Source organism: Lissotriton vulgaris, chromosome 9 (assembly GCF_964263255.1).
Source record: "Lissotriton vulgaris chromosome 9, aLisVul1.2, whole genome shotgun sequence".
Classification (NCBI taxonomy): Eukaryota; Metazoa; Chordata; class Amphibia; order Caudata; family Salamandridae; genus Lissotriton; species Lissotriton vulgaris.
This window is the reverse complement of record NC_141697.1, coordinates 1,242,096,850-1,242,121,125: the sequence shown is the minus strand read 5'-3', so window position 1 is coordinate 1,242,121,125 and position 24,276 is coordinate 1,242,096,850. Positions and strand designations below refer to the sequence as shown.

General features: G+C 44.8%; 1 protein-coding gene across 1 annotated transcript in view; it reads left to right on the top strand.

Annotated features, from left to right (window-relative positions):
* NEK4 (NIMA related kinase 4) overlaps positions 1 to 24,276 on the top strand; it is a 278,651-nt gene that overhangs the window by 125,112 nt on the left and 129,263 nt on the right. Inside the window, exon 7 of the mRNA XM_086939417.1 lies at positions 14,290 to 14,823. Within this exon, the coding sequence (XP_086795543.1) occupies positions 14,290 to 14,823 (534 nt within the window). The remainder of the gene's footprint in view (positions 1 to 14,289; positions 14,824 to 24,276) is intronic.

Genomic DNA, 24,276 nt, shown 5'->3' with positions numbered 1-24,276 from the left:
TAGATGCCAGAAGTCTTGTACATAAGCATAACAGTGGTCCAAGCCAGGTTTACCGTTGCTCCCATCATTACTACTCTGTTAACTGTAAGTTTGTATAAAATTACAATTCTATGTATAGTATTTAGCTGTGACTATTAAAGTACTTTTCAGGCCTCGTCTGACAAATTTAATGATCTTCTAGGTTCTTCTAATTAGCCAAAGGAAAAAAAGGTACATACATAAATACACAATGCCTTTAGATCAAACCTTTTCAGTCATCGGCCCTTATGCGCTTTACGTGATAGCATTTTGTCTGATCACATGTGCCCAGCTGCCTGAAACAGAGCGCTATTCAGTGCCAGAACTAGTTGGCCAGTACTCTAGTTTCCCATGTGTTTCTTATTTCTTTCCCGTTTTTATTTTAATATAGCGCTTACTAGAGGCATCTCTTCAGACAATGCTACTAAACCTCTCTCTTGCTGTTCATTTCATCTGCAGTGTGCCACATCCACACGGCCACTCTTACAAACAGGACAGCCATCTTGGGATTTTATTGTCAATTATGTATCATTGTTTTGATGTCCCAAGATGGATGGCACATTTAGAAGCAACTTTTCAGCCATCTTGAATCTGTATGACAATGAAAAAATATCACAACACTAATCTAAGATGGGAGCCTGCTGCTATGTTGACTTTTTTACTTTTTTTATTAAATTCATATGTCTGCTAGGTTTAGGAGGTCTGTTTTCTGTTTTCTTTTACTTTTCAATGGTTTTATTGAAGTTGTACACATCATAAATAATCAGACAGTACTGCCAGCAGAACACCCCATTACAGTAACACCCCAGTTCCCCCCACTCAAATCCCACCCAACACCACAACACCAGATCAGTTGTATATTAAAACATGACTCTTTACACGTCGGCATCTAGAGCCTGAGCAGAGCCAAACAAAGGCAACAAATCAGGGTTGAGCAAGCCCAACATACGGAGCGTCTGTGGGCATGTGTTACCCTGGAATTCTGAGTTCAAGCATGGGCGAGCCGGGCCCCATAGTTTGTGGAAGAGCTGGGATTTGTCCACCACGTTCTATGCAATTATTTCGTGTTGCAGCAGGTGCCAAAGCTTGTGGAGCCAGAGTTCATATGTAGGGGTACTGGGTTTCCCCGCAAGGGAGAGAATAGTTTATTTAGCAACAAGGAGGAGATGGGATACTCTTTTTCCTGCCATTAAGTGAAGGGAATAGAATTCCTATGGGGGTCTGCCTAGGAGAGCAAAGTCAGGGAGCTTGTCGAAGTCTTGACCCAGGATCTGGGAGATCACTTTGGAAACAGCATTTCAGAAGGCCCCCAGATGGGGGCATGGGGATAGAATGTGTCTGAGGGTGCAAGCTTCACCACGTCATCGCTAGCAAGCTTGGTGGGATTGATAACATCTGGGGTAAGGTGCCGGTGATACAATATTTCATGGGGGACCTATGTGCCCTGAGCCTGAGGTTTAAAGTTACTTGTGTGGAGGAACTTCTCTTGCCACTGTTTGGTGTCCAGGGCAACCTTAAGATCTTTCTCCCAGTGCCATTGGACAGAGGGTTTGCCTGCTGATGTCTGTGTCCTGAGGAGACTGTGAATGCTAGAGACCAAGTGCTTGAAGGAGAATCACGAAAGGCATTTCTAAAAGGGTGTAGGGGCTCTCTCTGGAGGTGCTTTGATGCTGTTATGCGAGACCCAGAGGCAGATCTAGAGATGGTGAAAGCATTCTGCCATCCCATATTTGTGTTTGATTTCCTCAAAGGTTTCCACCCGGCCATCCATGTATAAGTCCCAAAGGCGGAAGTAATCCCCCTCCCTTCAAATCTAGAAGACCTGTGTCTCCAAGCTCAGAGTTCACCCTTGGTTATCTATGATGAACGTGAGTGGGGAGGGAAAGAAGGTGAGACCCCGTTTAGTGGCAACAGAGTTCTAAACTGCTAGTATGGCTCTGGTACCTGGGGAGACATACACAAGTCTGCATCTCATAGTCTTGGGGCCCACGGGACCTAACCCAGTGGTCTGGATGCGAGGTTCTGGACTATGAAGCATTATTGTTTATAGTCCCCCCCCCCCCCCCCCCCCCCCAAGCCTTTTGGCCATGTACCGCAATTGAGATACCAGATAGTAATGCATCCCCAACACCTCCAACCCCCAATGGAGTGTTTATTTCAGATCTTGAAGGCCAGCCTCAACTGTTTCTCTTCCCATATATAAGACATCCAGGCAACTTGGAGACACAATGTCCTCCCTGGGAATGGGGAGAGGCATCGCCTGGAATAAGTACATGATGCACTGTAGTAAAGTGAATTTAAGAGCTGCGATGTGCCCTACCTATGAGAGAGAGCATCATTTCTCCAGGCTGACAATGAGCACTTAGCCCCACTTAGGAGGGATTCAAAGTTGAGTTTAGAGCAGATGGAGAGAGTGGGCCTTAAATAGATGCCCAAGTATTTGGTAGAGTTGCCGCCCATCGAAATGGCATTGTCCTAGCCAGTTCTTCTGATTTAGTCATATTCATCTGTAGGCCTGCTGCTGCTGGTTGGAACTCCATAAGAAGGGGAATCAAGGCCTGAAGTGTAGAGAGTAAGTAAGATATCAGCAAAGGCAGCTCTTTGAAAGGTGTGCCAGCCGAACAAGATGGCAGGAGTCTGTAGATCAATTCCAAGTTTCTGGAGAAGAGGCTACAAGGAGTGGCCACACTGGAGAGGGTTTGAAGGGAACCTTCTTGTGTGCCTCTACGAACAAGGTCAGGGGCTGATGTTTGGCCATTGACGTTAACCTTCCCTGTAGGGTTGCTGTAAAGTGCCGATATCCAACCTGTATCCTGTCACCCAGGCCAAATCTCTTGGGCTTTGAACAGCCCTCCCCAATGAACCCTGTGGAAATCCTTCTCAGCGTCTAGTAACAGGAGAACGGCTGCCCTCCCTTTCTTCCTGGCTGTATGGATTAGGTGGAGGGTGAGTTTCTGGTCTGGTTAAGTATGAAGCCCCCGTGATCAACGTGTACCAGCTATGGCATCAGTCTGTCAAGGCGATTGGCTGGGACCTTTGAAAAGAGCTTTAAGTCAAGATTTAATAAGGAAATTGACAGTGGGTCGGTCCTTGCCTGGTTTGGGTATCAGCGCAATTGATGCCTCGGTCATGTTTCTGTTTTATGCTTTTATTCGTTTAATTTTCTTGCATATGTCTATTGAGTAGCTGTTATGTTGTATTACGGATGAATGCAAGAATGAATCTGTGAATGGATGTAATGAGCACAAGGAAGAATGCAAAGTGCATGTATTGTGAGTTATAGTGCACCGAAACTCACAAGTGACACTTTCACTTATAAGCCAAACCCATTGCCATTGTCCACACCTGTTGATTTACTGGGATGGAATATCGTATGAATCATGACATTTCAATATATATATATATCGATTGATTGAACACTAATTGGATCGTGGATGTTTTGGTTGAAACCTTTTGCGTTTGTGGTGAGGTTACCCAGAATACACAATTTGGATTAAAGTGGGCCAGACCGCCATCTTTCTGGCTGACAAAAATTACCCACTCATTGACTGAATCCTATCTCCAGCCTGCGCTGCCGTCTGGCTAAATCATGTCAAAAAAGCAGTAAAATATCGGCTGAAGGTGACAGCTACATTATTTGTAGGATTACTAAACCAGAGATCCCCAAACAATAGGGCTCCCCTTGACACTTGCCTAGCCACTTCGCTGCGCATGGCACGTTTCCTCTGGCTCCTGACTGGTGCTGTTGACGAGGCACGGATCTAGAGAGCCATGTGTTGACAAGTCTAAAGGCGGAAAAACCCTAAGCACCCTGGCTATCAGAGCCTGGAACAGTATGCCCAGACACCTGAGACTTCAGACTCTTGAGAAGCCTTTTAGAAAACTTCTCAAAACCATGGATTTTCAATCTTCCCGACGATTGGACCAAAGCCTCCATCTAGCCTCCCCCCCACCACTCTAAGACCTGGCTTCAAGGACTTTTCAGCGCCATGATGCTCCTTCCGGAGCGAACGCCGCGCTCTATAAATACCCCTCCAAATATCCAAATATCCAAGTTCGCTAAGGAGGCTGCGACAAAAAGTGATACAGTGAACTCAGATTTACCTTTGGTTGTAGAGGAATGCGGTCCGATAAGTGACTAGAGATGGAGAGGAAACGCCTGCTTTAAAGATGATGGCAGGTTATTTACGACAAGACACTCAAATCACACAAGTCAACATAGAGTGATGAAACTTTCCTACTGGGAGGCCTCTCCCCCTCGAAAGAAATCTGAAGGATAGCAATGAGTGGAGAAGGGATAAGAGAAAGGAGCAGTGCTGTGGAAGATGACCCAATTAGAAGGCGATTCCTCAACACTTTGCAGATAAGATTGAAAACATTGGCTAGGCCTTGCATAATCAGCTGGAACAGCAAAACAAGGACTTTAGAAGAACTGGACTACAATGTCGGTGCTTTTGTTGCTACTTCATGCCCTTGGTACAAGGAGCTGATGGCTTTAAGAAAGGCTGTAGATATGGAATGACGAGTGTCCTCCTCTTTTACACAAGGCGTTGATGCAGATACCAAGAGCTGTATCCCACTCAAGCGACATTACCACCAAGTCCCTGAGGGAAGGAGGCTGCGAAGTGATGGAAGCCTCACACAGATGCAACAGATTTAGCAAACAGCAGGGGTGTTTGAGACCTGCCTTATCCAGCAAAGACCATAGGAATGGCAGTAAAGAGTCAGTTTGTCACAATTGTTTGTGAGCAAGGAATGCAAGAAATGATAATGTGGCCACGGGTCACAATGCAGAACAGAACCCGGATTATTTCAATTGTGGGCGATCCTGAGGATTGGCCTGGATGACGTTGCTGCCCTGATCTTGCGGGACTTCAGCAGCAGTATTTGATAAAGTGAAGCGCTCCTCCCTGATCACTGAGGTCCCCGACTGTCGGAACAGAGTGAAGCCCTAGATCAGTTAAAATCCAAGAAGAAACCTCTCCGATGGTGACACTTCTCTCCTCGTTGAGGGGCTTGGATTATAGGGCGCCTCAAAGTCAGCTCTGTTTCTTTTGTCGAGATTTGTACCGTGGCTTTCATTAAATTGATCATATCTTCTGGGGTAAAAGTGCATAATTATATGGAAAACTGCAACTGATTATTAATTTACATCCTTCTAACTGGGCTCAACGGCCTAAGTTTATTAAGTGTCTAGAAGCGGTAAAGTTGTATGTGTGTGAATCAAGTGAGACCAGGTGCTAAAACAGATTATAGTTGTAGGATCCCCTGATGAACAGCGGATGACAGAGCGATCACCCATCATGATAGTGTAAAGTACTGGGCACTGGATGGAGTAGCACCTCTCGCTGCAGTTCTTTTATCTTGGAAGGATCTGAAGTATTTTCTCTTTTCTAAACATCCGTCACAGTCTCCAAGTGTGGAATTGGTACTATTGAGACTAGGTGATGCCATAGTGCCTATCTGAGATTGACCGAGTATCTTGTGGGTAGGATGCAGAGACTGCAGCCGCATGCCTGCTGATGCACCTGCAGCTATGGGATCCTGTATCCTTGGCTCTGGCCCTTGTCCACTGGCTTTTTAAGCCCTCTGGGCCAGAGTGTCAGCCTGTCATGATGATCGAGGTGCAACAGCCACGTATAAGAGTCATAGGAGACATTAACCACTTTTGTTAATTGCTGGAAACCTGGCAGTTTGAAGCCTGTTCTTTAGTGTGAGCATACTGCTGTCAGATGACTTGTTTTGTGCAGTTTGTATATGGTTATTGGTGACAAGAACACCATGTGGGCATTATTTGCACTTAAACTTCCTTAAGCTTTATCCCTGTTGTAATTAAGCAATGCAGCTGGCTGCCAATCTGCGTTAACATGTAAAATAAACTAGTGTAGTTGTTTTTTTTGGTTTGGTTCACAAATGCAAATGGGATACGCTACAAGAAATAATTGTTTAGTTGTTGGAGTAGTTTGCTGTTGTTTAAATTGTTGTTTAAATTAAAATGTAGTCCAGTAATCTCAGGTGAAGTATGAACAAAGGAAAATACAGAAAAGAGTAACATTCCTAAATTCAGGGAGCAAAAGCCCAATAGTCTGAAAAGCAAACATTCTCGTCACCAAGTGCAAACATGCTCTTCACCCAGTGTAAACATGCTCTTCACCCAGTGTAAACATGCTCTTCACCCAGTGTAAACATTCTCTTCACCCAGTGTAAACATTCTCTTCACCAAGTGCAAACATTCTCTTCACCAAGTGTAAACATTCTCTTCACCCAGTGTAAACATTCTCTTCACCAAGTGCAAACATTCTCTTCACCTTTGCAAACATTCAAACATTCTCTTCACCAAGTGCAAACATTCTCTTCACCAGTGCAAACATTCAAACATTCTCTTCACCAGTGCAAACATTCAAACATTCTCTTCACCCAGTGCAAACATGCTCTTCACCCGGTGCAAACATTCAAACATTCTCTTCACCCAGTGCAAACATTCTCTTCACCCAGTGCAAACATGCTCTTCACCCGGTGCAAACATGCTCTTCACCCGGTACAAATGTGCTCATCACCCGGTACAAATGTGCTCATCACCCGGTGCAAACATGCTCATCACCCGGTGCAAACATGCTCATCACCCGGTGCAAACATGCTCATCACCCGGTGCAAACATGCTCATCACCCGGTGCAAACATGCTCATCACCCGGTGCAAACATGCTCATCACCCGGTGCAAACATGCTCATCACCCGGTGCAAACATGCTCATCACCCGGTCAAACATGCTCATCACCTGGTGCAAACATGCTCATCACCTGGTGCAAACATGCTCATCACCTGGTGCAAACATGCTCTTCACCCGGTGCAAAGATGCTCTTCACCCGGTGCAAAGATGCTCTTCACCCGGTGCAAAGATGCTCTTCACCCGGTGCAAAGATGCTCTTCACCCGGTGCAAACATGCTCTTCACCCGGTGCAAACATGCTCTTCACCCGGTGCAAACATGCTCTTCACCCGGTGCAAACATGCTCTTCACGAGTGCAAACATTCAAACATTCTCTTCACCAAGTGCAAACATTCAAACATTCTCTTCACCAAGTGCAAACATTCAAACATTCTCTTCACCAAGTGCAAACATTCTCTTCATCAAGTGCAAACATTCTCTTCACCAAGTGCAAACATTCTCTTCACCCAGTGCAAACATTCTCTTCACCAAGTGCAAACATTCAAACATTCTCTTCACCAAGTGCAAACATTCAAACATTCTCTTCACCAAGTGCAAACATTCAAACATTCTCTTCACCAAGTGCAAACATTCAAACATTCTCTTCACCAAGTGCAAACATTCAAACATTCTCTTCACCAAGTGCAAACATTCTCTTCATCAAGTGCAAACGTTCTCTTCACCCAGTGCAAACATTCTCTTCACCAAGTGCAAACATTCTCTTCACCCAGTGCAAACATTCTCTTCACCAAGTGCAAACATTCTCTTCATCAAGTGCAAACATTCAAACATTCTCTTCACCAAGTGCAAACATTCAAACATTATCTTCACCAAGTGCAAACATTCTCTTCACCAAGTGCAAACATTCAAACGTTCTCTTCACCAAGTGCAAACATTCAAACATTCTCTTCACCAAGTGCAAACATTCTCTTCACCCAATGCAAACATTCTCTTCACCCAGTGCTAACATTCTCTTCACCCAGTGCAAACATTCTCTTCACCCAGTGCAAACATTCTCTTCACCCAGTGCAAACATTCAAACATTCTCTTCACCAAGTGCAAACGTGCAAACATGCTCTTCACCAAGTGCAAACATTCTCTTCACCAGTGCAAACATTCAAACATTCTCTTTACCAAGTGCAAACATTCTCTTCACCCGGTGCAAACATGCTCTTCACCCGGTGCAAACATGCTCTTCACCCGGTGCAAACATGCTCTTCACCCGGTGCAAACATTCTCCTCACCCGGTGCAAACATTCTCTTCACCCGGTGCAAACATTCTCCTCACCCGGTGCAAACATGCTCTTCACCCAGTGCAAACATGCTCTTCACCCAGTGCAAACATGCTCTTCACCCAGTGCAAACATGCTCTTCACCCAGTGCAAACATGCTCTTCACCCAGTGCAAACATGCTCTTCACCCAGTGCAAACATGCTCTTCACCCAGTGCAAACATGCTCTTCACCCAGTGCAAACATGCACTTCACCCGGTGCAAACATGCTCATCACCCAGTGCAAACATTCTCTTCACCTAGTGCAAACATTCTCTTCACCCAGTGCAAACATTCAAACATTCTCTTCACCCGGTGCAAACATGCTCATCACCCGGTGCAAACATGCTCATCACCCGGTGCAAACATGCTCATCACCCGGTGCAAACATGCTCATCACCCGGTCAAACATGCTCATCACCTGGTGCAAACATGCTCATCACCTGGTGCAAACATGCTCATCACCTGGTGCAAACATGCTCTTCACCCGGTGCAAACATGCTCTTCACCCAGTGCAAACATTCTCCTCACCCAGTGCAAACATTCTCTTTACTAAGTGCAAACATTCTCTTCTCCAGTGCAAACATGCAAACATTCTCTTCACCCAGTGCAAACATGCTCTTCACCCAGTGCAAACATGCTCTTCACCCAGTGCAAACATGCTCTTCACCCAGTGCAAACATTCAAACATGCTCTTTACCCAGTGCAAACATGCTCTTCACCCAGTGCAAACATTCAAACATTCTCTTCACCCAGTGCAAACATTCTCTTCACCAAGTGCAAACATTCAAACATTCTCTTCACCAAGGGCAAACATTCAAACGTTCTCTTCACCAAGTGCAAACATTCTCTTCACCCAGTGCAAACATTCTCTTCACCCAGTGCAAACATTCTCTTTACCCAGTGCAAACATTCTCTTCACCCAGTGCAAACATTCTCTTCACCAGTGCAAACATTCAAACATTCTCTTCACCAAGTGCAAACGTGCAAACATGCTCTTCACCAATTGCAAACATTCTCTTCACCAGTGCAAACATTCAAACATTCTCTTCACCAAGTGCAAACATTCTCTTCACCCAGTGCAAACATGCTATTCACCCGGTGCAAATATTCTCCCCACCCGGTGCAAACATTCTCCCCACCCGGTGCAAACATTCTCTTCACCCGGTGCAAACATGCTCTTCACCCAGTGCAAACATGCTCTTCACCCAGTGCAAACATGCTCTTCACCCAGTGCAAACATGCTCTTAACCCAGTGCAAACATGCTCTTCACCCAGTGCAAACATGCACTTCACCCAGTGCAAACTTTCCCTTCACCCAGTGCAAACATTCTCTTCACCCAGTGCAAACATGCTCTTCACCCAGTGCAAACATGCTCTTCACCCAGTGCAAACATGCTCTTCACCCAGTGCAAACATGCTCTTCACCCAGTGCAAACATGCTCTTCACCCAGTGCAAACATGCTCTTCACCCAGTGCAAACATGCTCTTCACCCAGTGCAAACATGCTCTTCACCCAGTGCAAACATGCTCTTCAACCAGTGCAAACATGCTCTTCGCCCAGTGCAAACATGCTCTTCACCCAGTGCAAACATTCTCCTCACCCAGTGCAAACATTCTCTTTACCAAGTGCAAACATTCTCTTCTCCAGTGCAAACATGCAAACATTCTCTTCACCTAGTGCAAACATGCTCTTCACCCAGTGCAAACATTCTCTTCCCCCAGTGCAAACATTCTCTTCACCAAGTGCAAACATTCTCTTCACCCAGTGCAAACATTCTCTTCACCCAGTGCAAACATTCAAACATGCTCTTCACCCAGTGCAATCATGCTCTTCACCCAGTGCAAACATTCTCTTCACCAAGTGCAAACATTCTCTTAACCCAGTGCAAACATGCTCTTCACCCAGTGCAAACATGCTCTTCACCAAGTGCAAACATGCTCTTCACCCAGTGCAAACATTCTCCTCACCCAGTGCAAACATTCTCTTCACCAAGTGCAAACATTCTCTTCACCCAGTGCAAACATTCTCTTCACCCAGTGCAAACATGCTCTTCACCCAGTGCAAACAATCTCTTCACCAAGTTCAAATATTCTCTTCACCCAGTGCAAACATTCTCTTCACCAAGTGCAAACATTCTCTTCACCAAGTGCAAACATTCTCTTCACCAAGTGCAAACATTCTCTTCACCAAGTGCAAACATTCTCTTCATCAAGTGCAAACATTCTTTTCTCCAGTGCAAACATTCAAACATTCTCTTCACCTAGTGCAAATATGCTCTTCACCCAGTGCAAATATGCTCTTCACCCAGTGCAAACATGCTCTTCACCCAGTGCAAACATTCTCCTCACCCAGTGCAAATATTCTCCTCACCCAGTGCAAACATTCTCTTCACCAAGTGCAAACATTCTCTTCACCAAGTGAAAACATTCTCTTCACCAAGTGCAAACATTCTCTTCACCCAGTCCAAACATTCTCTTCACCAAGTGCAAACAATCTCTTCACCAAGTGCAAACAATCTCTTCACCAAGTTCAAACATTCTCTGCACCAAGTGCAAACCTTCTCTGCACCAAGTGCAAACCTTCTCTTCACCAAGTGCAAACCTTCTCTTCACCAAGCGCAAACATTCTTCTCTCCAGTGCAAACATTCAAACATTCTCTTCACCTAGTGCAAATATGCTCTTCACCTAGTGCAAATATGCTCTTCACCTAGTGCAAATATGCTCTTCACCCAGTGCAAACATGCTCTTCACCCAGTGCAAACATTCTCTTCACCCGGTGCAAACATTCTCTTCACCGGGTGCAAACATGCTCTTCACCCGGTGCAAACATGCTCTTCACCCGGTGCAAACATGCTCTTCACCCGGTGCAAACATGCTCTTCACCGGGTGCAAACATGCTCTTCGCCGGGTGCAAACATGCTCATCACCCGGTGCAAACGTGCTCATCACCCGGTGCAAACGTGCTCATCACCCGGTGCAAACGTGCTCATCACCCGGTGCAAACGTGCTCATCACCCGGTGCAAACGTGCTCATCACCCGGTGCAAACGTGCTCATCACCCGGTGCAAACGTGCTCATCACCCGGTGCAAACGTGCTCATCACCCGGTGCAAACATTCTCTTCACCCAGTGCAAACATGCTCTTCACAAAGGGCAAACATGCTCTTCACCCGGTGCAAACGTGCTCTTCACTCAGTGCAAACATGCTCTTCACCCAGTGCAGCAAGATCTCACTTCTGTTATTTCTCTCTACAATTATTTTATTGTCGGGTCCTAAAACTGATCTTCAGCGGACTCCCTCCAAAGATTGTGGTGCCTGCTTTAAGAATCCCTTTGCTGATTCCACAAATAAGAAACATCTTCGACCTACATTCTCCTCTGGTCATCCTTACCTTGGAATGCTGATTAACTCCGAACAGTTTCACTTGTCTCCCCTTCACATGATCTCCAATTCATTATCAGCAAACACAAACAACTCACTATTTCCAGGGAGTCCTTCCTTGTGGAATCATCAAAGAAAGCGTCCATCGATTGTGCATCTTCTTGCCCCGCTTGATCAATGCCTCGCTAACCTGAGGACTTTCCCATCTCCATTAAAGCCCGATCAGATATCTCCTGTGATCAAATAACTTGGTTGAGATCCGACCAACCTATCTAACGTCCATCCAATTTCAGATCTGCCATTACCAGGCAAAGCCATCGAAGAGGTAATGTAGCATAACAAGGCATCTCTTCAAGGCAAGGCCCCACTCCTATCCAAAGATCCATCTAGCTTTAGAACTGGCTACAATATTGGAACAGACTCCCCAAAAATACTCTGTAATGTTCACCACATTCTGGGCAATGTGGATGCGTGTCTGATGGTCTGAACCGATTTGTCTGCTGCTTTCTATATGATTGACTAAAATCGATTGAGTGCTACAGCACAAAATCTCATTGGTATCAAAGGTAATATCCTAAGTGGTTGTCCGCCTTCCTTTCAGGACTGTATCTTCTAGGAAAAAGATGGAGACAACACCTCTACCTTGACAGCCTTGCCTGTAGGGTCTCCCAGGCCTCTATTCTTGTGCTGATTTTCCTTAACATCTATATGGAGCCACTCAGCCTAATAATGAGACTTACAATACACTGATGACACAGAGATGTACCTAAAAGCAACTATGATCCAGGACGTAAACACAATCGGTAGCTGTCTTTACAGGCTTCGGTCCTGGATGCAGGACAGCTTCCTTCTCTGTAACCCAGACAAAACAGAGTTTAGAAGCTAGATCCATCCCTTCTGTCCCGTTTAAATCTGAACAGCTTTGTTCCTTCACCTGAGCAGTCAGTCATGTTGATGGTATTCAGGAATGACCTGCCCTATCTTTCATCCCACACATTGAGAAGCTTCCCAGACCAAAGAACTCCAGCTTCGTATGGTAAAGAAAACAAGCCACCTTATCCCCCTGGATCAACTGAAGATTAGACTTTGGGAATGCTCTACCAGCCGGCATCCCACATTCACACTCTCCGCTGCTAGGTTCTTGTGCAAAGCAAGAAAATTCTCTTACATCATTACTATCCTTTGACCTTCACTAGTTCCCTCTTCAAGGTCGGATTTCCTTCAGACTCTGCGTCCTCACTCATAAGCCACTACTTGACAACAGCCGATCTTACGTAGCTGAACTCCTGACCATTTCAGGTGGATCCAGAGGCATGAGAAGCAGGAATTCTGCTCCTCGAATGCTCCAATTTTAAGACCACTGTACCCAGAGAGTTGGAGGTAAGTATGAGTATATGTTCCTTTTCTGTAGGTGTATTAATTCAAGGCTAAGTCATTTTCTCTTCGTTGCAAAGCACTATTCAAATATAAGAGATTAATTTCATTTTCATTAAAATTTTCCAAAGAATTCCTTTATTGATTCAATATTGAACACAGACAGCCAACACGTGTTTCGCCCTGTGTGGCGAGTGACGCCAGGGCTTTCTCAAGGCTATTTCAATTTCATTTAGACATTCTTTAAGTTACTTCAGTTTTCAAGTCACGGGACTTGAATTGCGTACAGCAATCGGTGAAGGACACTGCCAATTGGGGAGATTAAACTTCAAGATAAACTGTTTGTGGGAAACCGTCCCTGTTGACTTTGTACTTAGCCTTGAATTAATACACCTACAGAAAAGGAACATATACTCATACTTACCTCAAACTTTTAAACTTTGAAGCTCGTAGGGTCCAGAGCTTTGAGTATGGTTCCCTTGCCTCCATAAAAACTGCGAAAAAAGATATATGCCTGGAATCCTTGGACCTATTGTCTCTGTTGAAACTGTACCCAGAAAGTGTTGTTAATATTGGAAAATACGATATCAATGCGCGTCATGATATATGTACATATAATAACAAACCTGCATCACCGTTGTTGAATTCACTTGATATGATCTCTCCTTCAACCCCGAGACAGAAGTATGCAGTCAGGTAGGCCCTGCGACCTGGCCCGAAGCAACTGATGGACAGATGGCAGGAGAGGTGACCCATAACCCTAAGACAAACGCACGGACAGTAACATCAGTGCTCTCACCACTGTTATCCGTACTTCCCATGGCAGGAAGTGCAGACATTTCTTCAGCATTCTTAAGATCCAAAGACAGGATTTCTCCACTTTCTGCTATCTCAGTTACAAAATACTGCTGAGAATCAAACAGCACACCCAGGTTCCTAGCTACCTACGTCGGTGGGTGGGGTGGAACACCACTGCTTAGCCAGGTGCTTTTCCAGCACAGATGAGGGTCTGGGCCAAACAGCAGCACATTAATGAGCACTGAGTGTTTACCTCACTAAGCCACCCTTCTGTCTGGGTTCAGAAAATTCCTTATAGTTTTTTTTTGTTTTTTTTTAGAAAATTGCTTCATTTTCTTGATAAAGGCAATGTGTTAATAGTGGTTTTGAAAATCAATCTGATAATAGGTTTCTCTTCCTCAGACAAAAGCCATTCCTGACAGGAGGGTGTAAGATTAAAGGAGGAATAAGATAGTGAGGCTAAGGCAGTTTGACTTTATTTTAAAGTGCAGATTGGTTTTAAGGTTCATGCATTGACATTAGTTCTGTTGCTGGCTCAGTCTGAAATATGCTCTTGGCAGGAGGACATATCTTAGAGTAGAATCATTTCTCTGGACCAGCTCTCTCCAATCTTTATGTGGCTCACAGCTATAAAAATGCAAAAGAGCGTTCTTTTAAAAAACAGAAAAATAGATACATAGTAGTCACAAATGTTGGGGTTTGGATAATTGTTTCAAATATTTCTTTTTCTTTTTATAGGAAACTAAAAAAAAGAGTCCAGTGAAAATCAAGCCAGTGGGCATCGGTGCGCAGCAGAAGTCCTCTCCTGAACCCATGTTGAGCTCCGACAGAAACTTCAACAACTGCACTGACGTCTCTATAGCAACATTGAGCAAAGTGGATATTGATATGTCCTCCGATGGCAGGAGAGGCTCGAAGAGTGATCATCTGATACAGGACGAGAGCCAGAGACACGGTGACCGCAGGGGCTCAAAGAGTGATCATCTGATACAGGTCGAGAGCCAGAGACACGGTGACCGGAGGGGCTCCAACAGTGATCATTTGATACAGGAGAAGAGACAGAGACACTCGAGTGTCTCCGATGACCCGGAACCAAGGAAGAAGGCCAGTGGGCCGCAGCTGAAGCCGAACCGGCCAAAGGCACATACAAACCAGGACGCAAGAGCGGAGTCCAGGGCATCCGGACAGACTCCATCTCGAGATATGGCAGAGAGTGATGACACACTGAAACTTTTACAGCTAGTTCCAAACAGTGAGAAGCTGTCTGTGCAGGTAAGCCATGTGCTATGAGCCTATCCCCTCAGCAGCTGTGGTTAACTGTATGTAATCTTATGTCAAACCGGTGGCACTTAAGGAAGAGCAATGACAACTGGCTGAAAGGTTTGAGGACTAAAATCCCTCTGAAAACACAATGGAATTCAGCAGCTAATATATGTATTGGAAAGGTAGATTGTTGTGACAAAAAGCACAGTTTGTGGTTACATTAGTTGCCACTGTTGTGTAGTGATGCATAAGCTGTACACTACATGCATTGCAGACAACCCAGCCTCTGTTGATGCTCACCGCCATAGCTACCATGCATCGGTATTTGGGGTGTTTGGCATTTTATTGTGACTTGCTCTTGGTGGTGTCAAGGAGGGCAGGTGTTTATCTTTACTGTGCTGAAAACGTAAGATGTGATTTGCGCGCATGTTTGAATATGAACTCTGTGTGTGGATGGTGCCAGGTCTAACAGCATGTCCTGTGTATGTACCTCATATGTTGTGTTAGTTTGTGTGCTGCTAAGTTTACAGCACAACCCTAGCTTGGAGCAGCAGAGCTCTGGAAACCAAGCAAGCCCGGGGTTCTGTTCGGAGATCATTTATTATGAAGGAACAAAATATATAGGTTCCTAAAGTGTAGGGGGGTTAGTGCGTGTTCAAGAGATACATAGCAACTGGAAGGTTCCTAATGTGTACGTAAGGTGTCAGTGGCGTTTGAAGAGATGCCATAACAAGTAGGTTCCTGAAATGTAGGTTGTCGTTGCGCGTTCAACTATTCGATTCCTAATGCGTTCTTTATTTGATAAACTTTTGAGCACCTCCTTTATTTCAATAGGTTAATTGTCACTTGTGTTGCTTCTTCGTTGAGAGACAATCATTCACATTTTGTATTTGTCTCTAAGCACTTTTATTATTCAAACATTATCATCCAATGGTACATTCCAAGTGCTGTATAATTCAGCGATACATGGAATGCGTTATTCTGAATGCCAACACGTCTTTCACATAACGCTTCATCAGGACTTCTAGTTATATCCACCCTGTCCTCTTTCTTAAATTTGCATTTCGTACTTACCATCTTCAATTCTAATGATTAAAACAAAATGAAACTAGCATATGCAAAGGCAATAGATCACTCCTATAATACCTTTTGGTTTTGCTAATGTTTCTGTAAGCTGTACAGCACTGGAGCTGCTGTGAACCACGGTGCAAAAACAATCTGATGACGTGACCCTTGCACCATTTGTAGGCACATACATGCATTCAACACACATGCGACTACAAAGGACACCACTGTTATTTATATTTACCAAGCTGAGATGGGTTGGTAAGTAAAAAAAACAACAACAAAATAAGTAGTGTGAATGCACTATTTTCAAACGGATGCTCTTTAAAAAAAAATCAAATGAAGGATAAGAGGGTTGCAGGAGCAGGCAGTGGCGAAGGAACACTGGTAGCGAGAAGCAGGAGAGGGAGAGAACATGGGTGAAGTAGAGCAACTTGGAGTGTGGGGGCAGAAGCATTCGGCATAAGAGGGCCACATGGTGTGCAGTGGGGGCAGAAGCACATGGGCAAGGGAGAGCAACACAAGTGCGTGTGAGGGAAGAGAAGCACATGGGCAAGAGAGCAACACAAGTGCGTGTGAGGGAAGAGAAGCACATGGGCAAGAGAGCAACACAAGTGCGTGTGAGGGAAGAGAAGCACATGGGCAGAGAGAGAGCAACACAAGTGCGGGTGAGGGAAGAGAAGCACATGGGCAAGAGAGCAACACAAGTGCGTGTGAGGGAAGAGAAGCACATGGGCAAGAGAGCAACACAAGTGCGTGTGAGGGAAGAGAAGCACATGGGCAGAGAGAGAGCAACACAAGTGCGGGTGAGGGAAGAGAAGCACATGGGCAAGAGAGCAACACAAGTGCGTGTGAGGGAAGAGAAGCACATGGGCAGAGAGAGCATGGGCAAGAGAGCAACACAAGTGCGTGTGAGGGAAGAGAAGCACATGGGCAAGAGAGAGCATGGGCAAGAGAGAGCAACACAAGTGCGGGTGAGGGAAGAGAAGCACATGGGCAAGAGAGAGCATGGGCAAGAGAGAGCAACACAAGTGCGGGTGAGGGAAGAGAAGCACATGGGAAAGAGAGAGCATGGGCAAGAGAGAGCAACACAAGTGCGTGTGAGGGAAGAGAAGCACATGGGCAAGAGAGAGCATGGGCAAGGGAGAGCAACACAAGTGCGTGTGAGGGAAGAGAAGCACATTGGCAGAGCGCGAGGGGGTAAAAGCACATGAGAGCGAGAGAGATGGAAAACACATGTGTTCTCATGGAGTGCTTAAACAAAAAGAACAAGCATTTGCAATGCAATCGGTTTTGGCATTTGTTTGTGTTAGAGCATTTGGCATTGCAAATGGCAATGTTTTTTTATACCCATGTGTTATGGAGTGTATGTATGTGCTGTGGAATTATGTGGGTTGTATTAGTTATTTGTGGAATTGTGTGGCTTAGAATTGCGTGTTGTAGAGTGATAGAAGTGGAGTGGATTTGTGTAGTGGAATTATGTGGCATGGTGTGATGTGGAATTATGTGGTTGGTAATTACATGGTATTAATTGTACTGGAATTATGTGGACTGCGATTGTGTGTTATGCAGTGTAATTAAGTGGAATGGTATTTTGTGGAGTGGTATGTAGTGGAGTTCAATTATGTAGTGTGCTGTTTAATTTTGTGGCATGTGTGGAATTGTGTGTTGTGGATTGGATGTATGTGGTGTGTTGTGACATTGTGTTGTTGAGTTGAATTATCTGGTTTTGTGTTGAATTATGTGGTATGGATTGGAAATGTGTGGTGTTGAAAAGTGTGGCCTGGAACTGTGTGGAAAGCTTTGCCTTTCTGGGGATTACTACTATCGATTCAAGCTCTTAAATGAAGGTTAATGCAAACAAGAAATTAAACATTCATCAAATGTTGGCATCTATGTATAAATAAAGGGGATTTGCATACCTGGTGGTATGGGCATTAGGCCGGTGCAAAATATGGCTGGGATGGACCATAAACCTGGTATATGACAGTTGCACAGCTCATGGCTGAAGGCAGCTGGTATTTCCACGTATGTTCTAGTAACTCTTGTTCTGCATGGGACAGGCTATTGCTTCATGGGCAGACGCATCCCTAGACAATTGCAGGATTGGGGGCAGGTGCAGATGGTGGTCCGCAAGTTTCCCACACGTTTCTGATTTCAGCATAGAGGCCCAGTAGAATAGTAGCGGCTCTGTACTCAAGAGGCATTTAAACCACACGCTCTGACATGCCATGTCAACTGAAGGCCGGGGAAGTGGAAGAATACCCATACAGTAGATACAGCATGTCTTGAGAGATTGCGCATGCGCGCTACCTAGGCAAGACCTAAAAAGGACAAGATCTCCCTGAGCCCACTCCTTTCCTCTGTAATTTGCCTGCAAATGATTTTATTTCCTCCTATTTAACAATAAGGGTTTTCATGATGATCCCAGGAATACAGCCTACCACCCTGCAGCACAAGCTTTTCAAAGCAGAAAAGCACCGAAATAGCTTATTTTCTCTTCTGCTCCTTAAAGGCGGCCACTTCAACCAGCAGCAGACGCTGCCAGGACAAATAGAGTTTTATCTGGTCATGCTTCAGTACATCTTCGGGTTTGTCTTTTCCTTCTAATCTGTTGTGTACAGGAAAACTGATAAAACAGGTGTAGGCAAAATCGCTGCTAAAACACCAGCGGAAGGGGGGGGGGGGTATACAGTAAGCTAGATAACGATTAGGTAAATATAAAGAGCTAAATATATGCGTAGGGGTCAGAAGAAGTGAGAGGTTTTCTACATGCACACACTTTGTTCTAAGAAACAACATCCTGAGAGTTTGACAGCAGCTACATTTCAAGAGAACATATCAATGGGTACAAGTGCAGTAGGGTAAATTACTAACGATTACTAAATGAACATACTCCAAAAAAACAGCAATTGTGAACTAAATATACGGTAATTAAAAAATACAATAGAATTACGGTCGGACGACAGCAACAATAAATCATACAATAAAAGAACCAATACAACAGCGCATTGTTCGCTGTATTGAAGGTCTGTGTGAACCGGTCTTTTCAAGCGCTTCACCTACATTTACAAAACCAAATCTATGAGTGCAGCCCCAGCTTTGGGAAAACCGGGCAAGTAACTAACTATTTAAAACTGCTGGTCACAACCTGTCATAAACCTCAGATTTCTAGGTTTTCAACTGAGGTGTTCTAGATTTCATACTAATTACTGCGAACACATATTCTAAAATTATTAACTCGTTTTCTTAACAATAGTGTGGCACTCTGTAGTACTACAGCACTGGAATAAGTTGTAATTATCCAAAGCAATTCTGCTCACATCACCAGCTCCAAAAATGGAAAAGTAGAGTTAGCCCTGATGGAACTTGTATCCTATGAGGGGCATGGAGATCACTTCAAAAAGTGTGTGTATCAACATAGCTATCATAAAACATTGAACTTTGCTTTTGTGGGCAGTGACAAGATTTTCTTGTCATGCTCGACAAACATATCTCCTATAACAATAAAAAAAAATGCCACAGAATATAACAAACTGCAACTGCTAAATTCCTTTAACTGGTCTTCTTAAGTACTCACACCTGCAAGCCCGGTTGACCAGGATCGTCATGCAAACGTGAAAACAATTGACACAATTGTAATACTTTTACCCCGGGTTTACAATGTCATTTCCATCTACCAATAGGTTCTATAGTCGTTGTTTCTATAGGACTGATATATGTTGGCTCAGTATCACCCAGGCGAAACCAACAAAGGGAAGTGGCTTTGAACAAACTGTAATGCAAGATTCAGGCGACCAGTTTTCAGACGCTAAACACGGAAACCAGAATAAAATTCCTCTCTCCACCTCGGGGTCTTTCAAGACCTGACCATGAACCCAAAAAACGCCAGACTTTAAACTTGCTACAGTAATTTCTCTGTGGAGTTTTCCCATGCAAACACTGCTAGGTGGAACTTAGTAGCTGATTAAGAGGTGTGTAGATAGTCATAATATACACACTATATCTACTCGACTTCTCAATACAATGTGTGTTCTCCGTGTTTTTATTCTGTCACTGAGGCAGTTTTTAGAATTGTCAAGAAAACGTACACATTTTACAGTGGTTCAGAAGAACAGTCAGGTGGATTCCTGGCTATTTTCAAACCGTACATTTTTACTCTTCAGTTTACGGACTTTCATTTGCATTATTAGATTACTGGCGCCAAGGCCATTTCTGTAATTGAGTTACTGTTTTATACTTTGCTACCGCTGCTTGCAGATGTGCCCACACATTACCAGTCCTTCATGCATTTTGTTTTGATTCAAAACTAAGTGTGCCTACCACCACCAAAGGACAGGGGCGCTTCAAAAGAGGACATCCGGAGAGGCTACTTACTTGAAGATCTGTACTCATCCTCCCGTCTTCTGATCTCTAACTCTATAAAGAGAGGATGGGAATAGGATATATATAAAAAGAATATATTATTTAGAGTTTAGCTACCCAACCTCATGCCCTCTTGAAGAAAGGAGCATGTATATTTAAGCTCCTCCTTTGTCCAGGACTACACTATTTAAAGCTTTTATGAGGCAGCTTCCTTTCGGCTCAATGGCTCAGCTTGAACTCCTCATATTCCTTTTATTTTGGTTCATGCTATAGCAAATCTGTGAATGGTCAAATGCCCCTCCCCCCCAAAAAAAAATAATAAAATAATTCTGTATTCACGTTGCTGAAACTAAGCAGCAGACAGAGCTAAGAGCCACAAAAACAAACGATGCTTGACACGCTACAGAACATCTGTGTATTTTTGTCAAGTGGAAGACTGGACGGGAATAACATTTTAAAAATAAGTAGAGTTTTAACAATATTGTACTCCTAGTGAGTTTAACATGGCTTTCCTCAAAAATCCATAGGTCAAATGCACTACGGAAGGAGCAGCAGCAACAGTCTTTTTTTTTTTTTTTTTTTTTTTTTTTTTTAACTATCAGCAACAACTTTCAAATGATCACATAAAGTAAATTGAATAGGGAAATAGGATCAGTCGGACACATCGAGCCTGTCGTGGCAAATATGCTAATTAATTTGAGTATACTATTTTAATTTTAAATAGAGGCCTTAAGCTTACTGATTTTTTTGCATTACTAGTGTTTCTACTTTGCTATATGGTTTGCAATGTGATTGATATACTACGTTGCATCCACTACTAGCAAGGAACTTATTTACATTCACTAATTTCACCTCTGAATGAAAATAATGCTCTATTCCTAATGAAACTCCCAACTCTCTCCCCTTCGGTCAGCGCTGCAGACTATGCTGGCTCATTCTAGGAGTGCTCTTTGAAAGAACCAGGATTTCCCTTGGTGTCCCCGAAGGGATACAAATGTTAGTTAGGGTTCGCCTTTCCTCGAGTGAATCGGTTTCTACTGAGGTCTCTCCCCAAAACAGTTCTGTTTTACGACTTTCACTATTCTGCTAAAAAAATGTAACTTGAAAGCATATTTTATCAGCAACCTCCATAATAGACAAATTGTCCACTACATACAACACTGAGAAGAAACAGGAAACTAAACCAGTTACACCACCAGACTATACAAAAACACTTGGCAACAAGCCGGACTAATTCAGTGGCTTATTGGTGGATAATTTCGGGACTTTGTGCTAAAGTTTACATTAGAGTAACTCTTATCCTCATGGCAATTATTCACAGCCGAATTATGCTTTAGTTTGCGATAGCCAAAGTCTTACAATGCTATTCTAAGAATTCTATTTACGTTTAGCATATAAAATAGTCTGTGTGAAGTGAAAAAGTAATGGCTGGGAAAAAATACAAGCTCGAAAAGAGAGAACCTATTCCTCTAATGTTTATTAATAGTTTATTTAAATCAACTATCCTTCTAGAATAATGATTACAATCCTGAACAAGCTCGTTCCTACTGGGGTTGCGGTTGTTACACAGTTCTCGTGAGACTCGATCCACCTCCCTTATTTAGAATGACCCCCCCCCCCATGTACATGGAGTGCGCCCGACTTCAGTAAACAGACCTTGGCAGGGCCTTGAATCCCAACCTGGGGTTCTCAAAATGTCAGCCTCGCCCCCCACCCCCCTCCCACTCCGCCCACTCCCACCCCGCCCCCGCCCACTCCCACCCCAGTGCTTCTCCTTCCCTCCCTTTACCACTGACTAAAGAAACGAGGGGGCTGGTTGAAATTCTGCACTTGAAACGCCACGTGAGCGCTCGCGCCGATTCCGCCACAGGCACCAGCATCCTTCCACCCGCTCCACACCAGGGCCGCCTCACGCTGCACCCACCGCTTGGTGCAGGCTACCTTATTCCCACGTGCACCCAATTTATATAACCCCACACGTAAGACGCAGCAGGCCATAGAGTGCCAACGACATGAGCTCCTTTGTCAGGAATCAAAGTTGGTGCCTGTTGTGGTTACGGTGCCAGTTGTAGGTGGCACAGCGCCTGTGCCCACCGCGCTAGTTTCACGTCTGTACTGACACACGAATAAGCAGATGTGCTGCACTGTAATGGCCTTTAATTTAAGAGCGGTACAGATGGCATTAACTCTGGCTCCCTGGCATTAGGAACGAGCCGGCATTGCCCAGTGAGGTGTGTTCACTGCCCAGTGAACACACCTCACTGGGCAGTTCAGGTGGCATCACCTCCATGTTATGTAAAGTGCAGAATAAAGGGGCAGGGTGGCACCAGCTCTCTCCGCGTCCTGCTCCCAGCGCACTTATCTTACTACTGAGGGGGCTGAAAGGTTCCTTTTGAACCATTTCACAAGCACTGCAATACATACATTGTGCCCCTAAGGTGCATGCGGTTGTATGCAGTTTACTCGACATTCTCGAATGCAGTATTTTAAAAACCATGCTCAAAAACATGTGTCCTACTTAAGGCGAATTCCCGATTCTGCCCCAAACTTGCAGTTATTTACTCAACAGAGAACCATTGTTTACATTAGATTATTTAAGCACACCGCGGCGCAATGCATGCATGGAATACACATCATTTTAACACACAGCACTATACATGCATGGGTTTATACATCATTTGTGCACACAACACTATTCATGCATGGGTTTTTTAGTGTACCACATCCCGCGTAAGCTAAGAAAATGTAATTGTGAATACAGGCACCGAGGATTTGATGAATATTAAATACAGGTCAGCTATCAGCTATAAACTACTTGCTCGTTGAGCGTGAGAACGGAAGTGCAGCATGTATGCCGTAAACGAGGGGGTGCACGGACGCTCTTACATGGAAGGCCTACACTTTATTTTAATCCGGACACAATATTATGCTATTGGCTGATTAGCGCAGGTGCCTGAACTGCATTCCTCATCAGACGGCTACGTTCAACAATGCTCTCTCTCTTTTAGCCCCCCCCCCCCTCCGGTACACCCGCACAAAAGATCCACAGAAAATATAATCTCAGAAATTGCTTACTGTCTCCGAATCTTCAAATCCATGCATGTACAAATTGTCGTACATGGAGGTTTAACAGCCCAAAACACGGCGCAATGCAAAACCAGTTTAAGGCTACAGCTCCGCTGCCAAATGTCTCCACCCCCTCGAGAAAACTCTTCTGGAAACCTCCTTCCAATTCAATGCAGAGCAACAAGCACACGCTCGTATATTACGAACGCAGGCGAGAGGACGGGCTCTGCTTTGATAGGCAGGAAAGTACTTTTGAACCTGCGAGGTTCCGGGAGATGCCCCGCCTCTGAGCCAGGCTCGCGGTGATGTAGCTCGTCCGGAGCGGGCACCTTGGAGGCAGAGAGGTGTGGGTAGTGGAGAGCCCAGAAGAAAGCAGGGATCCCGGGAGTGCTGGCGTTCCCGGGAGACAGCAGGAGAAGAGAAATCCGGTGATGCAACGGAATGAAGGAGCCAACGACAAAAGAGCCCAGTAAGTAGTGGGGAGTGTGTGTGTGTGTGTGTGTGCCTGCGTGTGTGTGCCAGCGTGTGTGTGCCAGCGTGTGTGTGCCAGCGTGTGTGCGCGCGCATGTGTGTGCTTCCATGAGTGTGGCTGTGTGCGTGCGTGATTGTGAGAGGCTGCCGTAGGTGAATGTGGAATGTGGAGCAAAAGATGTGCACGGCTCCATGGGGGGCTGGGCATGCGCGTGCACGATGTGCAATCGGCGCTCGTGCCCAGGTCTATCTCCCTTGACAAGCAACTCGGCAGCAATAGGTCTCGAGCGAGACCTAAAGAAGTAGGTGCCTAAAATCAGGCAGCGGTAGCACAGACGCCAGCCAATTGAAAAGATGGACTCACACTAGATCAGAGGTCTTCAAACTTTTGTAGGTTGATCCCCGCCCCCCCACAAGCTGAATTTTTTTAGATGTTGGGTCCCCCCACCACGTGACAGAAATTCCTAGAATCTGGTACACTACTTAATCGACCGC